We start from the raw sequence: 20,532 nt of genomic DNA, 5'->3' as shown, positions 1-20,532 counted from the left end.
ATATAGAATAAAGATTTACATTATATAAAAGTGCATACTTATTTCAATAGATTAAAGAAATCAAAAGATACAATGATTAATAATTTTGTGAAGAAAGTAGAATTTTGTAAAAAGGTTGAAATGAATTATGCAAAAGCTTGGTGAAATATATTTAGAGATAGTTTATTTGATGAAACACCCGATGAATGTGAGTCTTCTAATATGGCTTTGAATTTGTATATGCTTTTCAGAAATTGATTAATGAAGATTTTTTAAAATGAATTTTAATGAAGAATGAAGGCTAAGTTCAGAAATTTAGCAGGCTTTTTCATCAGTATTTCAGTTTTTTTTTTTTTTACCTAACCTGAACTTCAGAAGTTTTCATTGCACTTTTGAAACATTATTATGTGGTGAAAAACAAACTTAAATGTGTGCCATTTGTTATCTGAAAATTACCCACGTGCAAAGTGACACTGAAAAAAACATTAAGAACAAACGATAACTGACAAGAAGAATGGTATGTTGTTGTAATTGGCTACTTCAAATTACAAAACTATTAGCAGTTCAAATCATGTTTAGAGTCTGAAAAGTATTTGATAATGTATTACTTGTGTCAAAAACAAACTTTGAATATGAAACTGTAAGATTTAAGACTGATACTTTGAAAAGAAGGCAAAGAAGTTGCTTAAAGCTAGTTTGCTTAGATGAATTCTGTGCTTATTATAGTGCATGTTGTTTAAGAAATGAAAGATGATTGGAATTGTAAACAAAATATAATATTAGGCAAACTATGCTTAATATACAATTTGTGTAATTTGATGATAATAAAAAATATATTTTAAGAAACTAAATTTATTTATAATGAATATGTTAAATGGAAAAGAGCAGGTTGAATGTACAATATTTCTCAAATTATTTACTTTGTAAAAGTAAATTATGAGTGATAAAGATAAATGGATCAATTGTCTTCACTCAGTTCAAATTCTGTAGTTAAGTAAAATTTTCAGCTAATCAACTTTGAATGTGGTGACTAGTAAATGTTTCAAACTAGTCAACTTTTACATTGTCTGAGGGTTTGATAACCTGTTGGATTTTTGCTATGAGCAAGCACAGTCTTCAGCTTATTAATAAGGCACAGGGGTTAAAAATGATGTAATGACACTGGTTATTTTATCTGTATTTGTGTCAGTAATTAGGCTGCTGTTAGTGTAATTGGTATCAAATGTTGGCATATAATTTGTTATATTTATTAGATGATCAGTGGTTAATTCTAAATCCTCAGTATTCAACTCTTCTTTTACACAGCAGTAGTCCATCCTTCAAAGCATTTTGGATGAATGTTGTGTTATAGGATCTCTAGCACTGAGTACTTTGAACTATGCTTTTTTTTTACTTTCACATTTTTTTGTACTTTGTGAAACATTTTTGTTACAGTGTGATGCTGGTTACTGTATGATATCCTTAATCAGTGATATATGTTAGTATAAGACTTTACTAAGTATTTTAAAATTAAGATCCCCATTTGGTCATTAGAGGAGTTTCTTGTATCATATTCTCTATTTGAAATCAGTACAGTAGATAGCTATATTATCTTTTGGGTAAAATAACAATTTTTATGTTGCTTCTTAATCAAGTTTTACATTCATCAAATATGGTCAATTCAAAGTGAAGGCAATACAGTTCAACCTTGATCTGTTGAAGCATTTTGATAAGTTTATCTTAAAGCCCTTGGAACATGTTAAGATTAACTTTCATTTTTGTATAATTATTAGTTATTTTACATTGTATAGTCCTCTGAACTTCTGTGGTTTTACTAATGTAGAGAGACTACACCAAAACTAGTACAGAAAATGACTTGTTATTAAAATATAATTCTTGTATTTCTTGAGAAACATTAAACCTGTCTTTGGTGAGATATTCGTTATTTGTCAATGATTCCAACAAACTTTATAAAGCATTATGTTGGTGTAATAGGAACATCCATCCTTATAAACTGGATCTCCATATATACATTTAGTACCAGAATGGGAACTTGAAAGTTTTATTTTATGATTTCATTATTTTTTAAAATTCAATAAGTACATTTGTAATTTGCCTTCTCAAGTTTTTGTTGAATCTTTGTCAAATTTTACAAATTTAATTTTGTTATAAAAATTTTCTTTAACCTTCTAAGTGTGGTCATCATTACTTAAAATTATTGTACTGTTTATGTTGTCTGGTTTACTTTAAAAAAATAAGGTAAATGTTTGGGTAGTTAATGTAAATTCTTCACAAACAATGCAAAAAAGATAGTAGGGATGGTATTTGCATAATCCCTGTGTAACAGTACACACACACTGTAGTAGAAAATATAATAAAGTAAACTCAATCATGGTTGAAAATTGTATTGCTATATGTTAATTATTTTCTGTTTCATTATGTAGCAATGATTCAAATGTCATTGTGTATTATCTTGTTTGCATTGTTTTTGTAGGATTGATATTAGCCATCTTTACATTTACTTCTTTCGAAATAGTTTTTATTTACCCGGTTTTTTTAATGCAGTGTTTCAATAGACATAAAATGGTTGTATTTACAACCAACTTCTAAATATGGTGGGGTTTCAACTGTAATGTTTATCATTTATGTGTTATTGTCTGGTAATTTATGTTTCACTCTGTACATCAGCATTTTAAAGTAGCACCAAATTTCTGTAAGAAAGCTAACTTCAAGGGATAATGGTAGCATCATTTTCAATAGAATTGTGATATATTTTATTACTGCTAGTTAATAATACTTATAAATGAAGCTACTCTATTTGAAACTCACCTGTATGAAATTAGTTCATGCCATTGGCTTGGTTTTTGAGTTATTATGTATTAAAAAGAAGAAAAATGAACAAGAAATTTAAAATGTTTATTCTGATGTTTACAGAAATTCTCAGAACTTATGAATTAGTCATTACTTGGATATTGCTTTAAAAGGAAAAACTCTGTAGTATTATAAAGCTCTGATGACCTGTTAAGCAGATATTGAAAATACAGGGTGTTCGGAAAGTCACTGTGCAGTTTTGTAATCATATTTTATTCAGTCTCTTTCAAGCCAGCAACTGTTAGTGGTGTTTATAAACAAAATAAGAAGGATCCAGGCCTGTATTGATACTGGGTCGCTTTCAACATTGTTTATAATTGTCATTCATATTTACCTCCTGTATTCTATATTGAAACATGTCTGTTAATAAATATACAAGTGCAGAGTGACTTTCTGAACACCCTGTACTATTTTAATAAACAATGTTACTATGTGCCTAATTCCTAAATTTTTTATGGCTTGATATTCATTCTTGTTTTTGTTCACAGGTCCAATTTCACAATTATTATTATTATTATTAAGTAATATTAAAGACATGCTATATATTTAAGTTCTTATGCTAGTGAAAGGTTCACTGCTGCCAAGCTGTATACCTATGTATGTGTATTTATTTCTCTTTTTGACAGATGATGTAATAATTCTTCAAAATTCAGTAGATATTGTAATCTCCTACATTTTTAAAAGAATGGAAAATTTTAAGTCTTTATAAAATACATATTTTTCTATTTTACTTATAATTAGATAAAATAATTATGTTATCAGAATGATCAATGTAATTTTTTTAAGGTTTTTTTATTTGGTTTAATTCTTTTTCTAAATGTTTTTTGTTTTAGATTAATTTATTATTTTCTGTATTTATCATGTTTATAATCTAGTTTACTAATTTACACTCTTTTAGCAATTAAGATATTCCTTCTAGTTCAGTCATTAATCTAATTTAAATTTTTGTTTGATTTCAAAATTTAATAATTGTTTTTTTATTAATTCCAAATACTGTTTCAGATAATAAAATTGATAAATTGGCACTTTTATCTAACTGATCTTGTAACATTTAAAATATATTTTTAACTTTTTCTTAATAATGGTAAAGTAAATCAAGTGTAATATATTGGTAGTTACAGTTCATTGTTTTCAAGGATGATAAATGTGATAATTTTTTTAACCTTCATAATAAACTTATAACTGACAAGTTCATTGTTAACCCTTAAACAGCGGGAATGTTGTTTGTAGCAGCTCACCACAGACGTAATAAAATGGAAAAAAAAATTTTAATTATAATCTTTAGCATTTTTATTATGAATTTTGAACATAATATGAAATAAAATGAAAATAAAAGCATAATAAAGACTTATTATAAATAAGTTCAAATGTTTTTAATACATTAAAATTATGAAAACATTCTCCAATGCACAGTGCTACTCTATGTTCTTTACACTAGGTAGTCATTGTCTTTCACTTCTTTTCTTTTCTTCTTGTATGCATACATATGTGACATTGTCTTTGTTCACTTTTTGTAACTCCTGAGGATGGAATGTTTTCTAAAATAGTGCGGAGAAAATGCTTCTTTTCCAACAAGTCTTATCAGGAACAGTAAGGTTATGTCTTTGTGGGAAAGTTCTTGTTGCCCTTCCATACCTTTCCAGTAAATGGTAAATTACAGTGAAACTAAACTGCCTCAATGATGGCTTCTTGCCAGTTTTTACTAGATGCATGTTATAAGAATCCAAAATTGAGATATCAATTTGGTGAAAAATAAGCTTCTTGTGGAGACTCATTGGGTTCATGGGAAGATACATACAAATTTTCAGTTTTGTATTTTGTTGGTTTTACCACTGTTTTGCATTCTGATGATGGATCTTCACCAAATTTGGCCTGAAGGTTTGTTTAGTACATGCAGAGATACATGAAAATTTGAGGTTTTACATTATGTTTTTGCAATTACATACAAAGGAAGCAACTTTTCATATCTTAAGGTAATCTTTCATTAATCATAAATTTAGATAACTTATATCCAAAGGATGGGTAATCTGGCTAGTTTATCTGTTTTATATCCAAGACAATATTTCATGGAAAAATAAAAACTACATCATATGTAATCCTGCACTCACAATTGGCTAATACCAGTTGTCTCTATACATGGTAATCAATTTCAGTTTATCATTGTAGGACCTTATGCATATGACAGACAATTTTTGTTTGGTCCATACACCTCTATAGTTTTTTTCTTCAGTGAAACCTATTCCATTCTATTTTCTTTTAGTGGATTAAAGAGTGAACTTTTTCTTCTTGAGTCCTAAGCTGCTGGGCAGGTTAGTGTGGAGAATTCTCTTTTGGGTTGGTGTAATTCTACTGGTATAAGACAAAATGTATACACCTGTTGATAAAAAGTGGAGCTTGTGTGTTTTTATAGCAATGTCAAACAGGCCACCTCCTATGTTATGAGCCAGATTGTTCCTATTGGTTATGATAGCCAGATGGATCTTGCATTTTCCTTGAGAGGCAGTTTAAGAATGACTTATCCTTGCGTATGCTAATTGTGGCCAATGTTTCTTTTATTTCTGCCATAATCTGAGGTCTGACATGTTGATTGTTCTCACCACAGTGTACGTACGTACATTGCCAACCTGTTGAGATGTACTGGCTAATCGAACAGTCATTATATTCCTATCTAGCTCTGTGATTGTGGTCTCCTACCAGGTGATGCCCCATTTCACACACCTCTTTTGTACACTGGTCCATCCATCATCTTACTAATGTGAGATTTTAGCTATTAGTTCTGTGGAGGGGTGAGTTGCATTTTAGAAGTTAATATTTTCCTTGCCAGAAAAATGTATATCATATAGATACCTCTTCACAGAAACCACCCACCTTTCCATGCCATTTCTGGTTTGTCTCTTTTGTTATGCCAAGAATGAGTCTTTGGTATAAGTAATGTTTTCAATAGATATACTGCACATGGAATATGTACCCAACTCCCTTATTAATGGAAGCTATAGTCTAATGCTAATTGAAATCAGATTGGCATAGCAGATCATTATGTGTTGGTGTGGGATATTCATTAAAAAGCTTGATGTGTGTGCAGAACACTTTTCCAGAGTTCCTGCAATGTAATAGTTCATGGTTTTATGAAGAGACGATATGTGGAATAAATTTTTAGTTACTCATTTTGAAGAAATGTAGTGAACATTTCACTGGTACATCAAGCTATTTTCTCACATAAGGAATGTAATATTTTTTGAATAAACAGACATAATTATTTCAGTAATGTCACAGATTTTTTTCCAGTTCTGCAATTATCTGTTTTAGTGTTTTATGTACCAGAAAAGTTATTATGGTTTGTTTGTTTTTTTCAGTTGGAGCAAATATTTAGCAAAGTCGCTCGAAATACACTCAAGAAAACTGAAGACAAAACAAACAGTTCGCAGTTGGTGAGTGGTAAACCACTAAAATTTAAATAGTAAAGTGACTGTGTATTTCAATCCTAAATAAAAGTGGATGTATGTTATGGATAGAGTGAAATTAAATATTTTCCTTGTGTATGGACTCATCTCAGCTCTATTATGGAAAACTGTAAAAGTTTTATATATTGACACTGGGGGAATTGTTTACATATTGGATGCAAATTCACTTTTACTCTAACAACAAAACTGTTTAGGAACCAAGATCTGTTTTATCTTGAATATGATTTTGCTGTATTTTTGCAAGAAAAGTCTTCAGAATGCTGGTAACATGCCTTTTGCTATGCCTAGGTTACTTTTCATTGCTGCTGCCTTTCACAGGTTTGAAATTTCAATGTATTTGCAGTCTGATGGTGGCTCCAAGTAACTGATTTTTTGCAATAGTAGGCTTTTGCTTACTATACCTAAAGATGTGGAATATGAGGTATGTTTTATCTTCAGTTTTAATTCCAGATATAAAATTGTATTATATATTTCTCAACCATTCGTTAAAAACATTGTAGCAATTCAGTTATACAAGTGTTACTATAGTTTAAAAAAGCACAAACTTACAATAAGTCTGTTGGTATTAATGACCCACCTTTTATCTTCAAATTACAGGTACTTACAGTTTCAGTAAAATTTACAATAATTACTGAAAGTTCGTGTGTTTTCATTTCCTAACTTTAGTAATAAGAATAATTTAAGCCTTCTTTATTAGAACTATTTAGTAACTGTTGTAATTCCTAATCACTTAGACATTTAAAAAGAAATTTTGAGTAGTTTTTAGGTATTGACTTAATTTTTCAATATAAGTCCATATCTGTATATTCTATATTTAGTCCTGGACTATGATTACTTTTTTTTTTATGTAAACTTTAGTAGCATGCTGTTGTGGACCAATGACATACTAACTTTGTTTACTAACAATCTCTGGATAAAAATAAATATTAGGATTAAAATGATTTAAAGTATGCTTAATTGACAAATTTTTCTTTATTTATAGTTAAAAGAACTGAACAGACTTGTTATGTGTATTAGAAAAAGACCAGTTTAAATTCCAAAGTTCATGCATGTTTTAAAAAAGCAGAATTATTGGAAAGACAACTAATGACACACATAATATAAAAGAAAAACAATAAGGGTAAAAGTTTTGTTTGATCTGTACTTGTGATATAAAATAAAACTAGTAACAGTAAGAGTTTTTTTGTAATGCATAGTTATCATATGACAGTTACTGGGTTACAAGTCATACTTATTCAAATATTAGGAATATGCAGTCAGTGACAATAGTACACAGATCACCAACTCATACAATATTAAATTAGATTTAAAGAAAAGAGAGCTATCTAATGATGAAAGAAATGTACAACACTTATTGGCATCAAAGTCAGAGAGGAGAATGTTGCTCCCCTTAAGGTGATTGTTGAAAAAGGCACCAAAATGGACAAGGTATTGGGTAGGATAAATGGTGGACTTCTCCAGCTGGACCAATTAGTCCAACTGAGCACCCACTTGAAGGAGCTGATGCTTTTGACTAACTACTCCTGTTTGGAATGGGTCAGAGGAAGCCAGTCATCCATATAATCGAAATACAGCCCAAGGGCATGAAGAGTAAATGCCTTGACCATCAGACAGAAAACATAAGATGTAGAAGCCAGCCCGAAGGGTAGGATGCAAAACTGGATGAACCGAAGATATGGATGAGATCATGCTGAGGTGGAAATATGCATGTTAGCATTAGCAACTTCTATCTTGATTATCCGTAAGTTTAGAGAAAATGTCCTCTAGAGAGTGACATGTAACTCCATGGTGAAACAGGGAAGGTAAATGAAGTGACTTAGGTAGGACAAATTGATGCCAAGCCTCCAGTCCCTGGTTTTCTTGGGAATAACAAATAGTTATGAATAAAAATACCATGATTGATGAGAAACAGTTCAATAGCCTGTGGTACTGAACCACCTCTGACAAACAACAGAATCCCGAGGTTCAGGGAAGAAAATCAGTACAAGAGATAAGGGAAGTGTACCAACAAATGAGTTTTGAAACCATCTGACAAAAGTTGAAGAATCCAAACATTGTTGACAAAAGAGTGCCATTGATGAAAAAAGGCCACAAGTGCCTACTGGACGAATGCCAACCAAGTTGTCAGCAGTACTGTTGGTGGTGTATTATGTGTCTTTTTAAGGGAAATAATGATATGTGGCACCTTAAGAAAGGTTGATAGATAAGGGTTGGGAAAGGGAAAAACAGGAAACCATAATGAGTACCACATTTGGCTCTGCCTGAGACAAATGTGTTACCAGATGGGAGAGGGTAGACTGTTGTTGGACTGCTGCCACCTGAGATTCCTAAAACTTCAGGATCATATCAAAGATGAAATGCCATAAAATAGGGCCATTCATAAATCCTGGAGATTAGGTGTAGGTAAACCTAAAAGGTCCCAATAAAAGAGAAACCACATATGTAATGTCTAGCACAAAACAATAAATGAGCCAATGTGGAAGTAAGGAGGGAGAGGATGACCCCAGAAAACTCTTGAAGATTTCTGTCAAGAGCCTCAAATAGGAGGTGAATAGTGGTAAAACACAGCAAACGAGTTGAGGGAAAGATTTACATGGGACAGTTGGGCATAGGTTGAACTGATATGAGATATGGGTGCACCCCATCACCACCAAAAGGGGGACAAGACATGTTAATGCCATTATTTCATTGGGAGGTGGATTGTACAGCATAAGCCTGTCAGAAGAGGTGGAGAAAAACCTAAGTAGGATTAGAAAGAATGTTCACATAATAAGGAAGGACACTATAATAAGAAATAGGGTTGAGGGATAAAACACTACATATCTGAGAAAACCATGGAAAGCCAAACTAAATCCTCTGGAAAGGTACAGAGGAGCAATGCAAAAACAGGAGGTGGAAACAGGTGATCAAAAGCCTCATTATCCTGAACAGGTTGAACACATTCAGGAGGAAGTTGGACAAAGTCTAGAGATAGAAGTTGACTCATGTAATGCTCAATCTCCCTGCAAATAAATGTTGATAAATCTCCCATCAGGTTGAGACACCTGAAGTGGTGACAGTAGACAAAAGAGAAAATCTAAAAAGGCAACTATAATAAAGTAGAATTAATGTAATTCTAAAGAACATTGAGTAGTCTATAAAGTGTAAACATTTCATGAAGAAACTGTACCTTAAACTGAAATAAGATAAAAAAAGAAACGTTCGAGCGCAAGCTCTGCAAAATGAGAAGTAGTTCAGTAGAGGTGCATAGAGGGAGACACTTACATCATGTGTATGCTATGTTCCTGTTAGTGGAGAGGAGAGCTGATCTTGTAAGAAAAGAGAAGTAAAATTACAGGAAAATTATAACTTTTATATGTATATATACACATCACATATGTATCCTTTAATTCAGTTTTATATTTCAAACTTTTAATTATATGACTTAAGTTTAACTGAAGGGTGAATATTACTTTGTAATTCATATTTTGCCTAAACTTTTTACCTATTTTTATTGACCATGATGATACATAGGACAAACATTCTTTCTTTACCTCCCTTTTTTGTTATCTGCAGTTTAGCAGATCAAAAAATTTGAAGTTTTTTTACAATATTTATTATACTTTCTATCTATGACTTTTTGCTGATTTCTGTTATCAGTTGCTACCTGTTTGAAATACGTTAATTTTAACATCAAATCTTCACCATACGAAGAAACATTAATAGTCCTGTAAATAAAAGATGGAAGTGAGAACATTTATGACCATTGGTGATACGATCTTGCATGCAGCAGCTTGGTAACTGAGGATGACTTTCTGTTTACATAAGTAGACATAAAGCCCCTCTTTTTTTGTACAGAAGCATCTAAAAAATTTAAGCAACCCTTATCTTCAACTTCTAAACTGAATTGTAGAGTAGGGTTGATCAATAGGTGCCTCTGGAACTCAGTTAACATGTCATTACCATGCTACCACCTTATGCTTTATCATTGATGTTTTTTAATGCACAAGTTTCAACCTCAAACATGAAAATGTTCATTAACAAATGTGATAATGATGACCTATATACAAAGCTTTATTATGTTTGTAAGTATTATGTCCTACCTTAAAATAAGTTTCACACAACCTTGTTAAATTTATATCATGTGCTTTTAATCTAATATTGTTTTCAAACAACATAATACTTCTCCTATAGGTACATTAGGTGTTCAGGCACCTTTATCAAAAGAAATTATTCTATCAATTTTCAGATGTGCACATTCTTATTCTTTTATACAAATTCCAATAAATTTCTAAGTGTGTGTACAAATTTGTTAAAAATGAACATTTTTAACAGTAAACTTGACCATCAGATGTGTTGACAACCCTCTGTTATTAACAACTGGGTGGAACATTAATTGTGTCCTAGAAGCATAACATAGTCAGCTCCACTATACAATTCACCTTAGAAGTTGAAGATGAGAGTTGTATAATATTTTTTAGATGTTTTTCTGAAAAGAGAGAGAGGGAATTTCTGTCTACTTCTGTTTATAGGAACCCATTCTCAGTTGTCATGCTGCAACACGTGAGAGTGGCCACAGAAATTATCTTCATTTCCATCTTTTGTTTATAGAGCTATTAATGTTTTCTCATATGATTAGGATTTGATGTTAGAATTAACATATTTGAAACAGGTAGCGAGAGATGGATAGTATCAACCTGAAATCATAGATAGGATATATAGTAAATTTTGTAACAATGTTGTAATGTGTCGAATGATGTATTATGCTATTTTGTTTTCTGTATAGTCTGTGATGTCGAGAAACCCACTTGTTGAGAAATTTATATGCAAAAACGGCTCGTTTGGGTTGAGAAAACATTTTACATAGAAGAGAGAACATTCTTATAAGAAACACATCAGTGAGCATAGCTGAATTTTTAATGACTTTTGCCACAGAGCTAGAAAGCCAGAAAAATTAGGATAGATATGGGGTATTGTCTACTTTTGAATGTTTTTATTCTGTATTCTTTGGCATATTATTTAAATCAGATAATGATTATTTAATGCAATAGTACCATTAGTATAAACAAAATAGGATTAAGTATCCTTGACTGCCAACAAAAAAAAATATAGATACTTTTTTCTACCTGCATTCCTCATTTACCATTATAAGAGTAATTAATGTAAAAACTAAAAAAAATTTAGAAATTTAAGTATAAACAGGTTGAATATGTTACAATTTTAAGTCATTCTAGGAAAAAAAGGGTAATGCAGATTTTTTGTTTTTGTGATTGATTAAACTGACAGAATTAAGGTAGAGAAAATTACAGTTAAAAGGTTTTACTGAAAACAACATTTGAAATTTATTTAAAATATTGTAGAGATTATGCAAATATTTCAGATTTTTCAGATAACATCACCTGGTGGGCCAGAAAATTTACATTGCTAAAATCAGTTGTTTGATTCCCCTTGGTGGGCACAGCAGATAACCCGATATGTGTGAAAAAAACACACTGACACACACACAGTGATAAAATAATATAATTTTTAGGAATAGTTTAAGAAACTGATAAAGAATTACACCAAGATTCCTTTCTTTTATGACATTGTTAATATTATTCCCATCCAAATTATAATTGTAAATCAAATTATGATAACCACATATCAGTTATTATAATTAAAACCAATCTGCAATTTAATTGCCCAACTCTTTAAATCATCTAAATTTTTCTGTAAATTAGCAGCATCCTCTTCATAGCTAGCAACACTCAAGACCTGCAAATTTAAGTAATTTATTGACTATTTCTTCATCTGTTTAATTAATGTTAGTGAAAAGTTGCAAAGGTCCTAAGGTACTCCACTTGTGACATTAATTCCGTTTCACTGAACTCCATTCCTAACAAACCTCTGCTTTATTCCATCTAGGCACTATTTAGTCCAATTAGCTAACTTATCCCCCACACCTATAGAGATAATTTTTTTTATAAGCTTTTCATGTGGCATCTTGTCAAAGCCTTTCTGAATACCTAGATCCATCAAATTTACATTCTTGCCCTCGTATACATAAGCAGTAAACTTTTCAAAGAATGTCAAAAGCTTTATAAGGCAAGATTTTCCCTTAATGAAACCATGTTGACTATTCATTAAAATTATAAACTTTGTTGTTAAATGACTTTGCAAAATGTATTTTGTCAGATTTTCCAGCTCAGCATAGCAAGATGGTTTGGGCAATCAACTCAAAATCTGAGGGTCACAAGTTTAAATCCCCATCACACCAAACATGCTTAGCCTTTCAACCATGGAAGCATTATAATGTGACGGTCAGTCCAACTATTCCTTGGTGAGGGAGCAGGTCAAGAGTTGACAGTGGGTGGTGATGACTAGCTGCCTTCCCTCTAATCTTAAACTGCTAAATTGAAGACAGTCAGCACAGATAACCCTCATGTAGCTTTTTGTGAAATTTCAAACAAACAAACATTAAGCTTCTTTCACACACACAAAAAGTGTTTTGCTCTCTAGTTGCACAAAAGTATGTTTGTGGGCAGAGCAAAGATAGCCCATTGTGCAACTTTGTGCTTAACTTCAAACAAACAAATGGATTTTCCAAGACTTTTATCACAATTGAGTAGGATTAATAAGCCTACTATTACTGGGGCAATTTGCATTACTTACCTTGAAAAGAGAAATGACATTAGCTAACTTCCAAACTTTCAGCAAGTGCCCACCTTTCAAAGACTTACAAAAGGTAGTAGCAAGTAGTTTACATATCCAGTGCTTAACAGGAGGTATATTTAATAACCCAGTCATCTCATAATCATCAGATACAAGCCTTTCTTTATCTTCCAAGGATCGTATCTTCATTCTTACATTTTGTTTACTTTCAATGTGCTTAAAAAATCCTTACTGTTCATTTTCTAATATTTCCAGCTAACCTTTTTTATACATAATTTTTAATATCTTAATCTCCCATTCCACTAACATTTTTTTATCTTCTATATTCGTTTAAATCTCCTCTTATAGACATCAATTTAACATTCTTAAATTTTTATACTCTTTAAATCACTTACACTGTTTGTGAGACAACTTCATTTTTATACTTGCAGCCACTTTTCTTTCCATGTTTATTTTAAATGTTCAAACATCTATCCTTAAAAAAATTTCACAGCTGCCCCAATTCAGATTAGAAAATTCCTTCACAATTTTTTAGTTATTTTTTTAATGAAAATATTATTTCTGATTTCTCTTTGCAGTAAAATATCAAACTAATTTATCAATGATTATTTGTACTTAGATGTTCCCTAATTTCCACTCTCATCAGTTTATGTATTAGAAGTTAACATTGAATCAAAAATAGCATTGTTTCTAGTTGGTTTCTTGACTAATTGGTGAAAAAAAGCATCTCAAACAGTTTCCAAAACCTTTTCTTCCTCGTGGTTTGACTCTAACATTTTCAAGTTATTATGATGTCATTAACAGCTGTCATCTTAATCTCACTTTAAACTTTCTCAGTAGTTTCATTAGTATCATCAGGTGATCTATAACAAATTTGCACTAAATGATTTTTCCCTTTATATTTTCTACAAATTGATGTAATCTCGTAGTTTGTTTTTGAGTTTTGTGCAAAGCTACTCGAGGGCTATCTGCACTAACCGTCCCTAATTTAACAGTGTAAAACTAGAGGGAAGGCAGCTAGTCATCACCACCCACTGCCAACTCTTGGGCTACTCTTTTACCAACGAATAGTGGGATTGACCGTCACATTATAACGCCCCCATGGCTGAAAGGGCGAGCATGTTTTGCGCGACAGGGAAGCAAACCCGCGACCCTCAGATTACGAGTCGCACGCCTGAACACACTTGGCATGCCGGGCCCAGGCATTTTGGAAAATTAATTTAACAGAAAATAATCTAAATTTGTGTAATGTTACACGTAGCTACATACAGTAGACTGTGCATCAATATGATATATAGTAGCTTCCTTGATGCAATGTAAACTATTTCAATTGAGGATCAGATTTGGCTACTGAAAGAAAATTAACAGTAGCCAAATGTTGCATAGTATGTACCTTATGAATGGAAGCAGTTTCAGAACTATTTTCTGAATAAACAAATTCTGTTTTTTCAAATAATCAATTATAACTAATAATATATGTACATAAAAGGGCCATAAATGCAGTTGTCACTTATTCTTATCATGACACAAGACTTTACTACTGAAATAGCTTCTGTGAGGGAAGAATTACTTAAATTTTGGTACAAATCAAATATGATGGAAATTAAGTTGTGATGGGCTGAATTGACCAGTGTTATGTTCAATTTATATGCAAAAAACGGCTCGTTTGGGCTGAGAAAACACTTTACATAGAAGAGCGAACAACGTTTCGACCTTCTTCGGTCATCTTTCTTTGTGAACCTGACGATGACCGAAGAAGGTCGAAACGTTGTTCGCTCTTCTATGTAAAGTGTTTTCTCAGCCCAAACGAGCCATTTTTTGCATATAAATTTCTCAACAAGTGGGTTTCTCGTCATCACTGAGTGTTATGTTCAGCTGATTGTACTTCAGAAGATTGTTTGATTACATATTAGATACTGTTCTTTCATGTACAGTAGTAGATTTACACACACAAACTTTTTTTTTTGCTTTTATGAATTCGTATAGTGTGGTATTTGTGTTTACAAACAATAATTATATTTGTTTCATTAAAAAGGGAAGGCTCTTAACTGATAAAACAATGCATTCAAATCTTTTTATGCAAGAATGGTTATGTAATTCGTTATACTCATTACTGGTTTAATTTTTATTGTTGTCTAAGTAGGTTGTTTACTGTGATCAGAAGACATTTTCTGACATAATTACTTACTTACAGTTACAACTTTAATTGATTTGACTACTATGTAGTGTGTAGATGTTTGCTCCCCACTATTCTTGAATCTCCCACCAAGTAAAGCAGAAAGTGATTGCTGTCTATCTGTAATGGTCCTTTAATTGCTTGAATCAGGAACAGTCTATTTTTCAAAACAGGATTTGATGGTCACTCAATGTACTTTCTTGTATTCCTCCAGACTCTCCAATACATTTCTTTCACCTTTTTCCAGTGCAGTACTAGGGTCTTTACCACTTATCAGCTCAGCTTCTCGCTGCTGGGGTAGTGGATCATGAAGGAATCTACCTGAGTGTGCACTACTTCACTTAGTTGAGAGTAGGGCAATGGCATTATACCTATGTAAGAGGTGTGACTGTCCTCATTCCATATATTTTGCAGTTCATCCCTTCAGCTAGAAACACTTCCTCCTACTGCTTTGGGATCTCAGTTCCTGAGTGGGGCTAGACCTGCCAATATAGATTATCACATGAGAGTGGACTTGGAACTTCTTCATTCCATGGCCTGAATGTTATGTCCTCATTTCTGATTGATTTTGAATTGGAACTGGCCCTCCACATTGCATTTCCAACTCTCTGAATTCATCCGAGTGTACATTCCTGGTTTTTTTGGTGTATGTTTTGCTGGATTTGCACATGATATCTTAGGTTCTCGGAAAAGAGACTTCTCTTTCCTTCTGGTTCCTAGATCTGAGGAGAATGTTTAAGGACTCTCCTCCTACCATGGAATAACTTTCTTCTAGTGCCAATTTTCTGGACTGGAGTTGAGCTCCTGTTTATGATTTGATGTGTCCTAGCTATTCTAAACATTCCTCTTCCTTAAGGATTTGGAATTTTTACTGTGTTCTACCATTTGATTGTAACACCAAATCAGTTGGCTCTGCATGGGTAAAGAGTATACTTTGTTCATGGTGGTGTGGTACCTCTTCATAGAAAGGACACGCTTTATTGATGTTCTTCAGCCTCTTTTGAAGAGTGCTAGTCTAGGCAATTTTACACTAGTCCCTCTGTTTGCTTAATGTAGGTTTCTAGCTGTAACTGTGAATGGAAATATGTAATCATAAGGGAAGTTAATATTTTCCTACACTAAAAATATATGTCCAAAAGACATTAGCTCCTTTCACAATTCTTACCTGTCCTTCCTACTTTGAGTGTTACATTCCATTCTGTATTTCAAGATTGTGTTCCGCTCCATAAAGAGAATCAGCTGTGATAGGTGGTTTTGTTACATTACTATTCGTGGAGAACTGTCAAATGCTAATTTATATGCTTAAACACAACTGAGCCATGTGGAATTATGTAAGAGTTTCAAGGCTAGTGACGAGCAAAAATTTTCACTCTAGAGGGCAATCATGCTAATTTTGCCAAATTGCTTCAGAAAATACTTTGCTTACCAAAAACACACATCTGAATAAGCAGGTATGTTTTAAATTATTTTGGTAGGGTAAGCAGTTCTTGACTTGCTTACTTTACTACTTGTCTGTGACCAGTGTTTAGTTTTTTATTGTATTCATTTCAACACTTTTTTCCAATAACTTCAGCAGTGAGTGGACAGTGTTTTACTTTTTGTAAAACAAAACACTATTTGTAAATAAGTGTGAAATTTGACACTTTCATTGTTTTCAAATTTTAAAAATATTTTAATAGTGTGATAATCAGAAATTTAAGCTTTTTAAATAATTTTTTTATTACAAGTCAACAATCTAAATCATTCACAAATAAAAATAATTGTGAAGTGTTGAAAGTACTGGTAGTACATGTTTAAATAGGATAAGATAATGAAAAATGGCTAGTCAATGTATAATAACATGTGAAAGTGTTGTGAGACTGTTTTATTTTAAATAATGTTTGGGTGTATTACACAAAGATAACACTGAATAGTTAAATACAAGAAAAATTCTTTTTGCAAAATTTGAAAAACATTTTCGTTACAAGTAAGACCACATAAACATGTTACAACATACAAAGCATGTCAAGTTTTTAAGGTTATAATAAACAATGAAAGTCATTACAGTATGTATTATATGATGCTAAGTTTTTGGAGTTTTTCACCATGTTTCTTTTTTTTGTACCATAACATGAAACCGAAATTGGTCTTCACAAGACCTACATTTTTACCTTTATTTTTATCAGTTATTTAGTTGGGTTAGTATTCATATAAAAATGCTTAATGGAATTAACAGATAACACATTTAAAATCATCTTATTATTATTTCAAACTTTTAAAAAGAGAATACAGGGATTATGCAAAAACATAGGATCAAGTTGTATCAAAATGTGAAGATTATATTTTAAATCCTACAACTAGGGATTCCAATATTAAAAGTAAACAACCAAAGTTGAAAACAGTATCTACATAATTTTTTCGAGGTAAAGTTGATATGCACTATACACGTGAGGTCAAAATAGAGATTTGTAACTTGAGGAAATAGTTTAGATTATCTCTAGACTTCATTGTTTCATTTTGTTTTAAGAGTCCCTAGTTGTAGGCTTGAAAATATGATCTTTGCATTTTTATTGAACTTGTTTCTGTACTTTTTTGGTAATCCCTATTCTCCCTTTTCAAATTAACAATTTTTACTAATCTTGCTGCTTAAGATTGAGAATAAATATCAAACTACATGTGTACATGCTCAGTTGAATGTTACATGTTTTTCAACAGTTTACTGATGCATCAGCATTTTCTTCCACCCAATCATCACTCTGAACTTGTTCAAAACAAATAAGAAATGTACTAAAAGGAATAAGTACATGTACTGGTATGCAGCTATGACAAACGAAATGTAAAATTGTCCTTAAAAGACCCTCTTGAAGGCACATATTTTATCATCACAGGTTTAATTTCAGCTTCCATCAATGCCACAGCATAATGTAACAAACGATAAGCAGCAACAAAACAATTTCATCAGAATGAAATAATGTTTCTTCTAAGATAAGACATCTCAGATTAATGCAATGTAAATGGACATAGTAATGTGCTTACCTTATTAGGTGTACATGACACATGTATGCCTTTCAACATCCTGCTGTGTACAAGTGCTTGCCAAGAATAAATTGACAAATAATGCATGCAAAATAGGGAACAGTGACACACTTTGAGCTGCCAGTTATTTATAACATTTATAACTGCTACCTTAACATCAATGATTTAAAAATAGCAGTAGCTACATAAAATACTGCTATATATAATGGTAATAAACTAATAAATACTCAATATGCACTCATGATTTCAGATAAGTAGAATAAACCACAGAAAGGTTCACTACTGTTATCTTAAAAGGAAAATCTACTATGGTAATCATTCACCTTTAAAATCTTTCTGAAATATAGTTGCAGGAAGTCATGTGGATACAGCAAACTAAAGTAATGATGAAAAATAGTGACTCAAGTTATAATAAGTAAAAGCAAAATCAAGACCCTTTCATGTAGCAGTTCTCAATTAATGCACTAGGAAATGCCCAAGTTGTAGTTTTCTGCTAATGTGCATACTAATAAAACACTGGATTTTTTTTTGGCAGAAATTGAAAAATTAAAAATCTTTAGCAGCATGACATAATTAAGGAAAACTGATTAGGTTTTAAAGTTCTCTCTCAGTTTTTGCAAAATTCATGTGTGATCCCACAGTACAGTGAATATTATTTTCAGTAATCTTATAGTAGAATCATATTAAGGATTTATCTTTAGCAAACTGTTTGTAATAGATCTACAACCTTGTTTACTTACTTTTTATGTTCCATGTTTGTATATTTTAAATTCTCTTGTATGTTGAGTTTTTTGTTTTTTTTTAATATACAGTAAGCTGTAATTCCAACTAAATACATATAACATTTTATCGATAGAAAAGCGGCCTTTTCAAATTAAACAAGTACAACTGAAACATCACTTTAAATAAAGCTTTGCAACATTTAAGTAACTATTTACTGAAGCATGGTCTCCTGCTGGTACAGTAGTAAGTCTGCGGATTTACAGCTCTAAAATCATAGGTTTGATTCCTCTTAGTGGACTCAGCAGCTAACTCAAATGGGCTTTGCTATAAGAAAACACACACACACTGAGGCAGGTGGCTTTGTGCTTGAGGTTTCGTGTAAACATGTTTAATGTGCATTGAGTACAAAAGTAACTTCTCAGAAAAACATTGCATTTGCAAACTCTTTGTTAACCTGAAGATGACCAAAGATGGTCGAAACATTGTTCTGCACCTTATTTTAATTAAAGTGTTAGTACCCATACTAGCTTTCTTGAGAATACATAATCTATCAAATTTGTTGGAGTGTGAGAGTTGAAGTGTGAGTGTTTATACTAATTCTTGTGTCACAAACTTGGATCACCTAGCACAGTGTAGTACATTTCATGTTGTCAAGTTTGAAAGTATTTATTTTGTTATTTAAATCAATTGTTGATCATCAGTCTTTTTTTAATGCTTATGTTCATGTTGAAATAGAGTACAAAAAGCTGTATTGTCTGTATATTTATATTGTATTGTACTATAAACACCAACTATGTTGTCAGATTTATTTCAAATAATATGTCGAAGTGTAGATAACATGCATCATATTTAGATGTTAGTAAAATCTTTTGCAACATTTACTACACATATATTTATTTTTAATTCAAAGTTTATGTAAATACATGACCTGTAATGTTTATAGTGAAAGATTTTTAATTATCTATCTAATCTTAAAAGGACTAAATCTAAAAATATCCTCATGTTTAAACTTTTTGCAGTCATTCATGCATTTTAGGGTACGTGACTGAGAAAGTAACAGTACACTAATCTTACATAAAACTTTGGACATTTTAGTTATTTTATCTTTTCCTGTTTTTTGATGAATGAGGCAAATGGTGTTCAAATAGTAATGAACCATTAGGATGAAAATATCAAGGTTATGAGGCAATTTTGATCCTGCATGACTGACTTTGTGTATACAGTATATTTTTATAATATCATAAAAGTCAAATAACTCTGTGTCACAAGCAATGCGTATTCAAGTAATAACACTTAAAAGTTCTTTGTTTCCACTTAATAATTTCAAAGAATAAAAATTTTAGACATGTTACTTATTATATCATTAAATGTGGGTGCTATTTATATTAATCTGATATTTTTTCTCTCTCATTTTTGGCTGCTACCTCTAAGGTGTTGTACTCTGATTTGCAGGATGTATCAGTAAGATCATTTCAGAAATTTCTTTCTTTTCTCTTTCCAACATGTTTATTTTTGACAAAATTTACATGAAATCCGTTGTACTGTTTGTGTTTTACAAAAATTATTTAAGGTGTTATGTATTTTTTTAATTTAATTTGTGATATTTAAATATAGGTTTCAGTAATAAGTTACCATAAGAATCTATACAATCATAACATTGAATTTTCTTTTTTGGATTATTAGGTAGTTAATTGTTTA

The 20,532-nt window shown here is 31.5% G+C and overlaps 1 protein-coding gene across 4 annotated transcripts in view; it reads left to right on the top strand.

Annotated features, from left to right (window-relative positions):
* MICU3 (Mitochondrial calcium uptake 3) overlaps nt 1-20,532 on the top strand; it is a 101,234-nt gene that overhangs the window by 61,933 nt on the left and 18,769 nt on the right. For 3 of the 4 annotated variants that reach the window (XM_076488651.1, XM_076488654.1, XM_076488653.1), the window contains exons 6-7: nt 6,183-6,257; nt 20,266-20,295. In XM_076488651.1, the coding sequence (XP_076344766.1) occupies nt 6,183-6,257; nt 20,266-20,295 (105 nt within the window). The remainder of the gene's footprint in view (nt 1-6,182; nt 6,258-20,265; nt 20,296-20,532) is intronic. The other variant, XM_076488652.1, reaches the window with a different exon arrangement.

The sequence above is a fragment of the Tachypleus tridentatus genome, chromosome 2 (assembly GCF_004210375.1).
Source record: "Tachypleus tridentatus isolate NWPU-2018 chromosome 2, ASM421037v1, whole genome shotgun sequence".
In the NCBI taxonomy this organism is placed as follows: Eukaryota; Metazoa; Arthropoda; class Merostomata; order Xiphosura; family Limulidae; genus Tachypleus; species Tachypleus tridentatus.
Note: the sequence above shows the minus strand (reverse complement) of the source record. Positions and strands in the feature narration are given on the sequence as shown.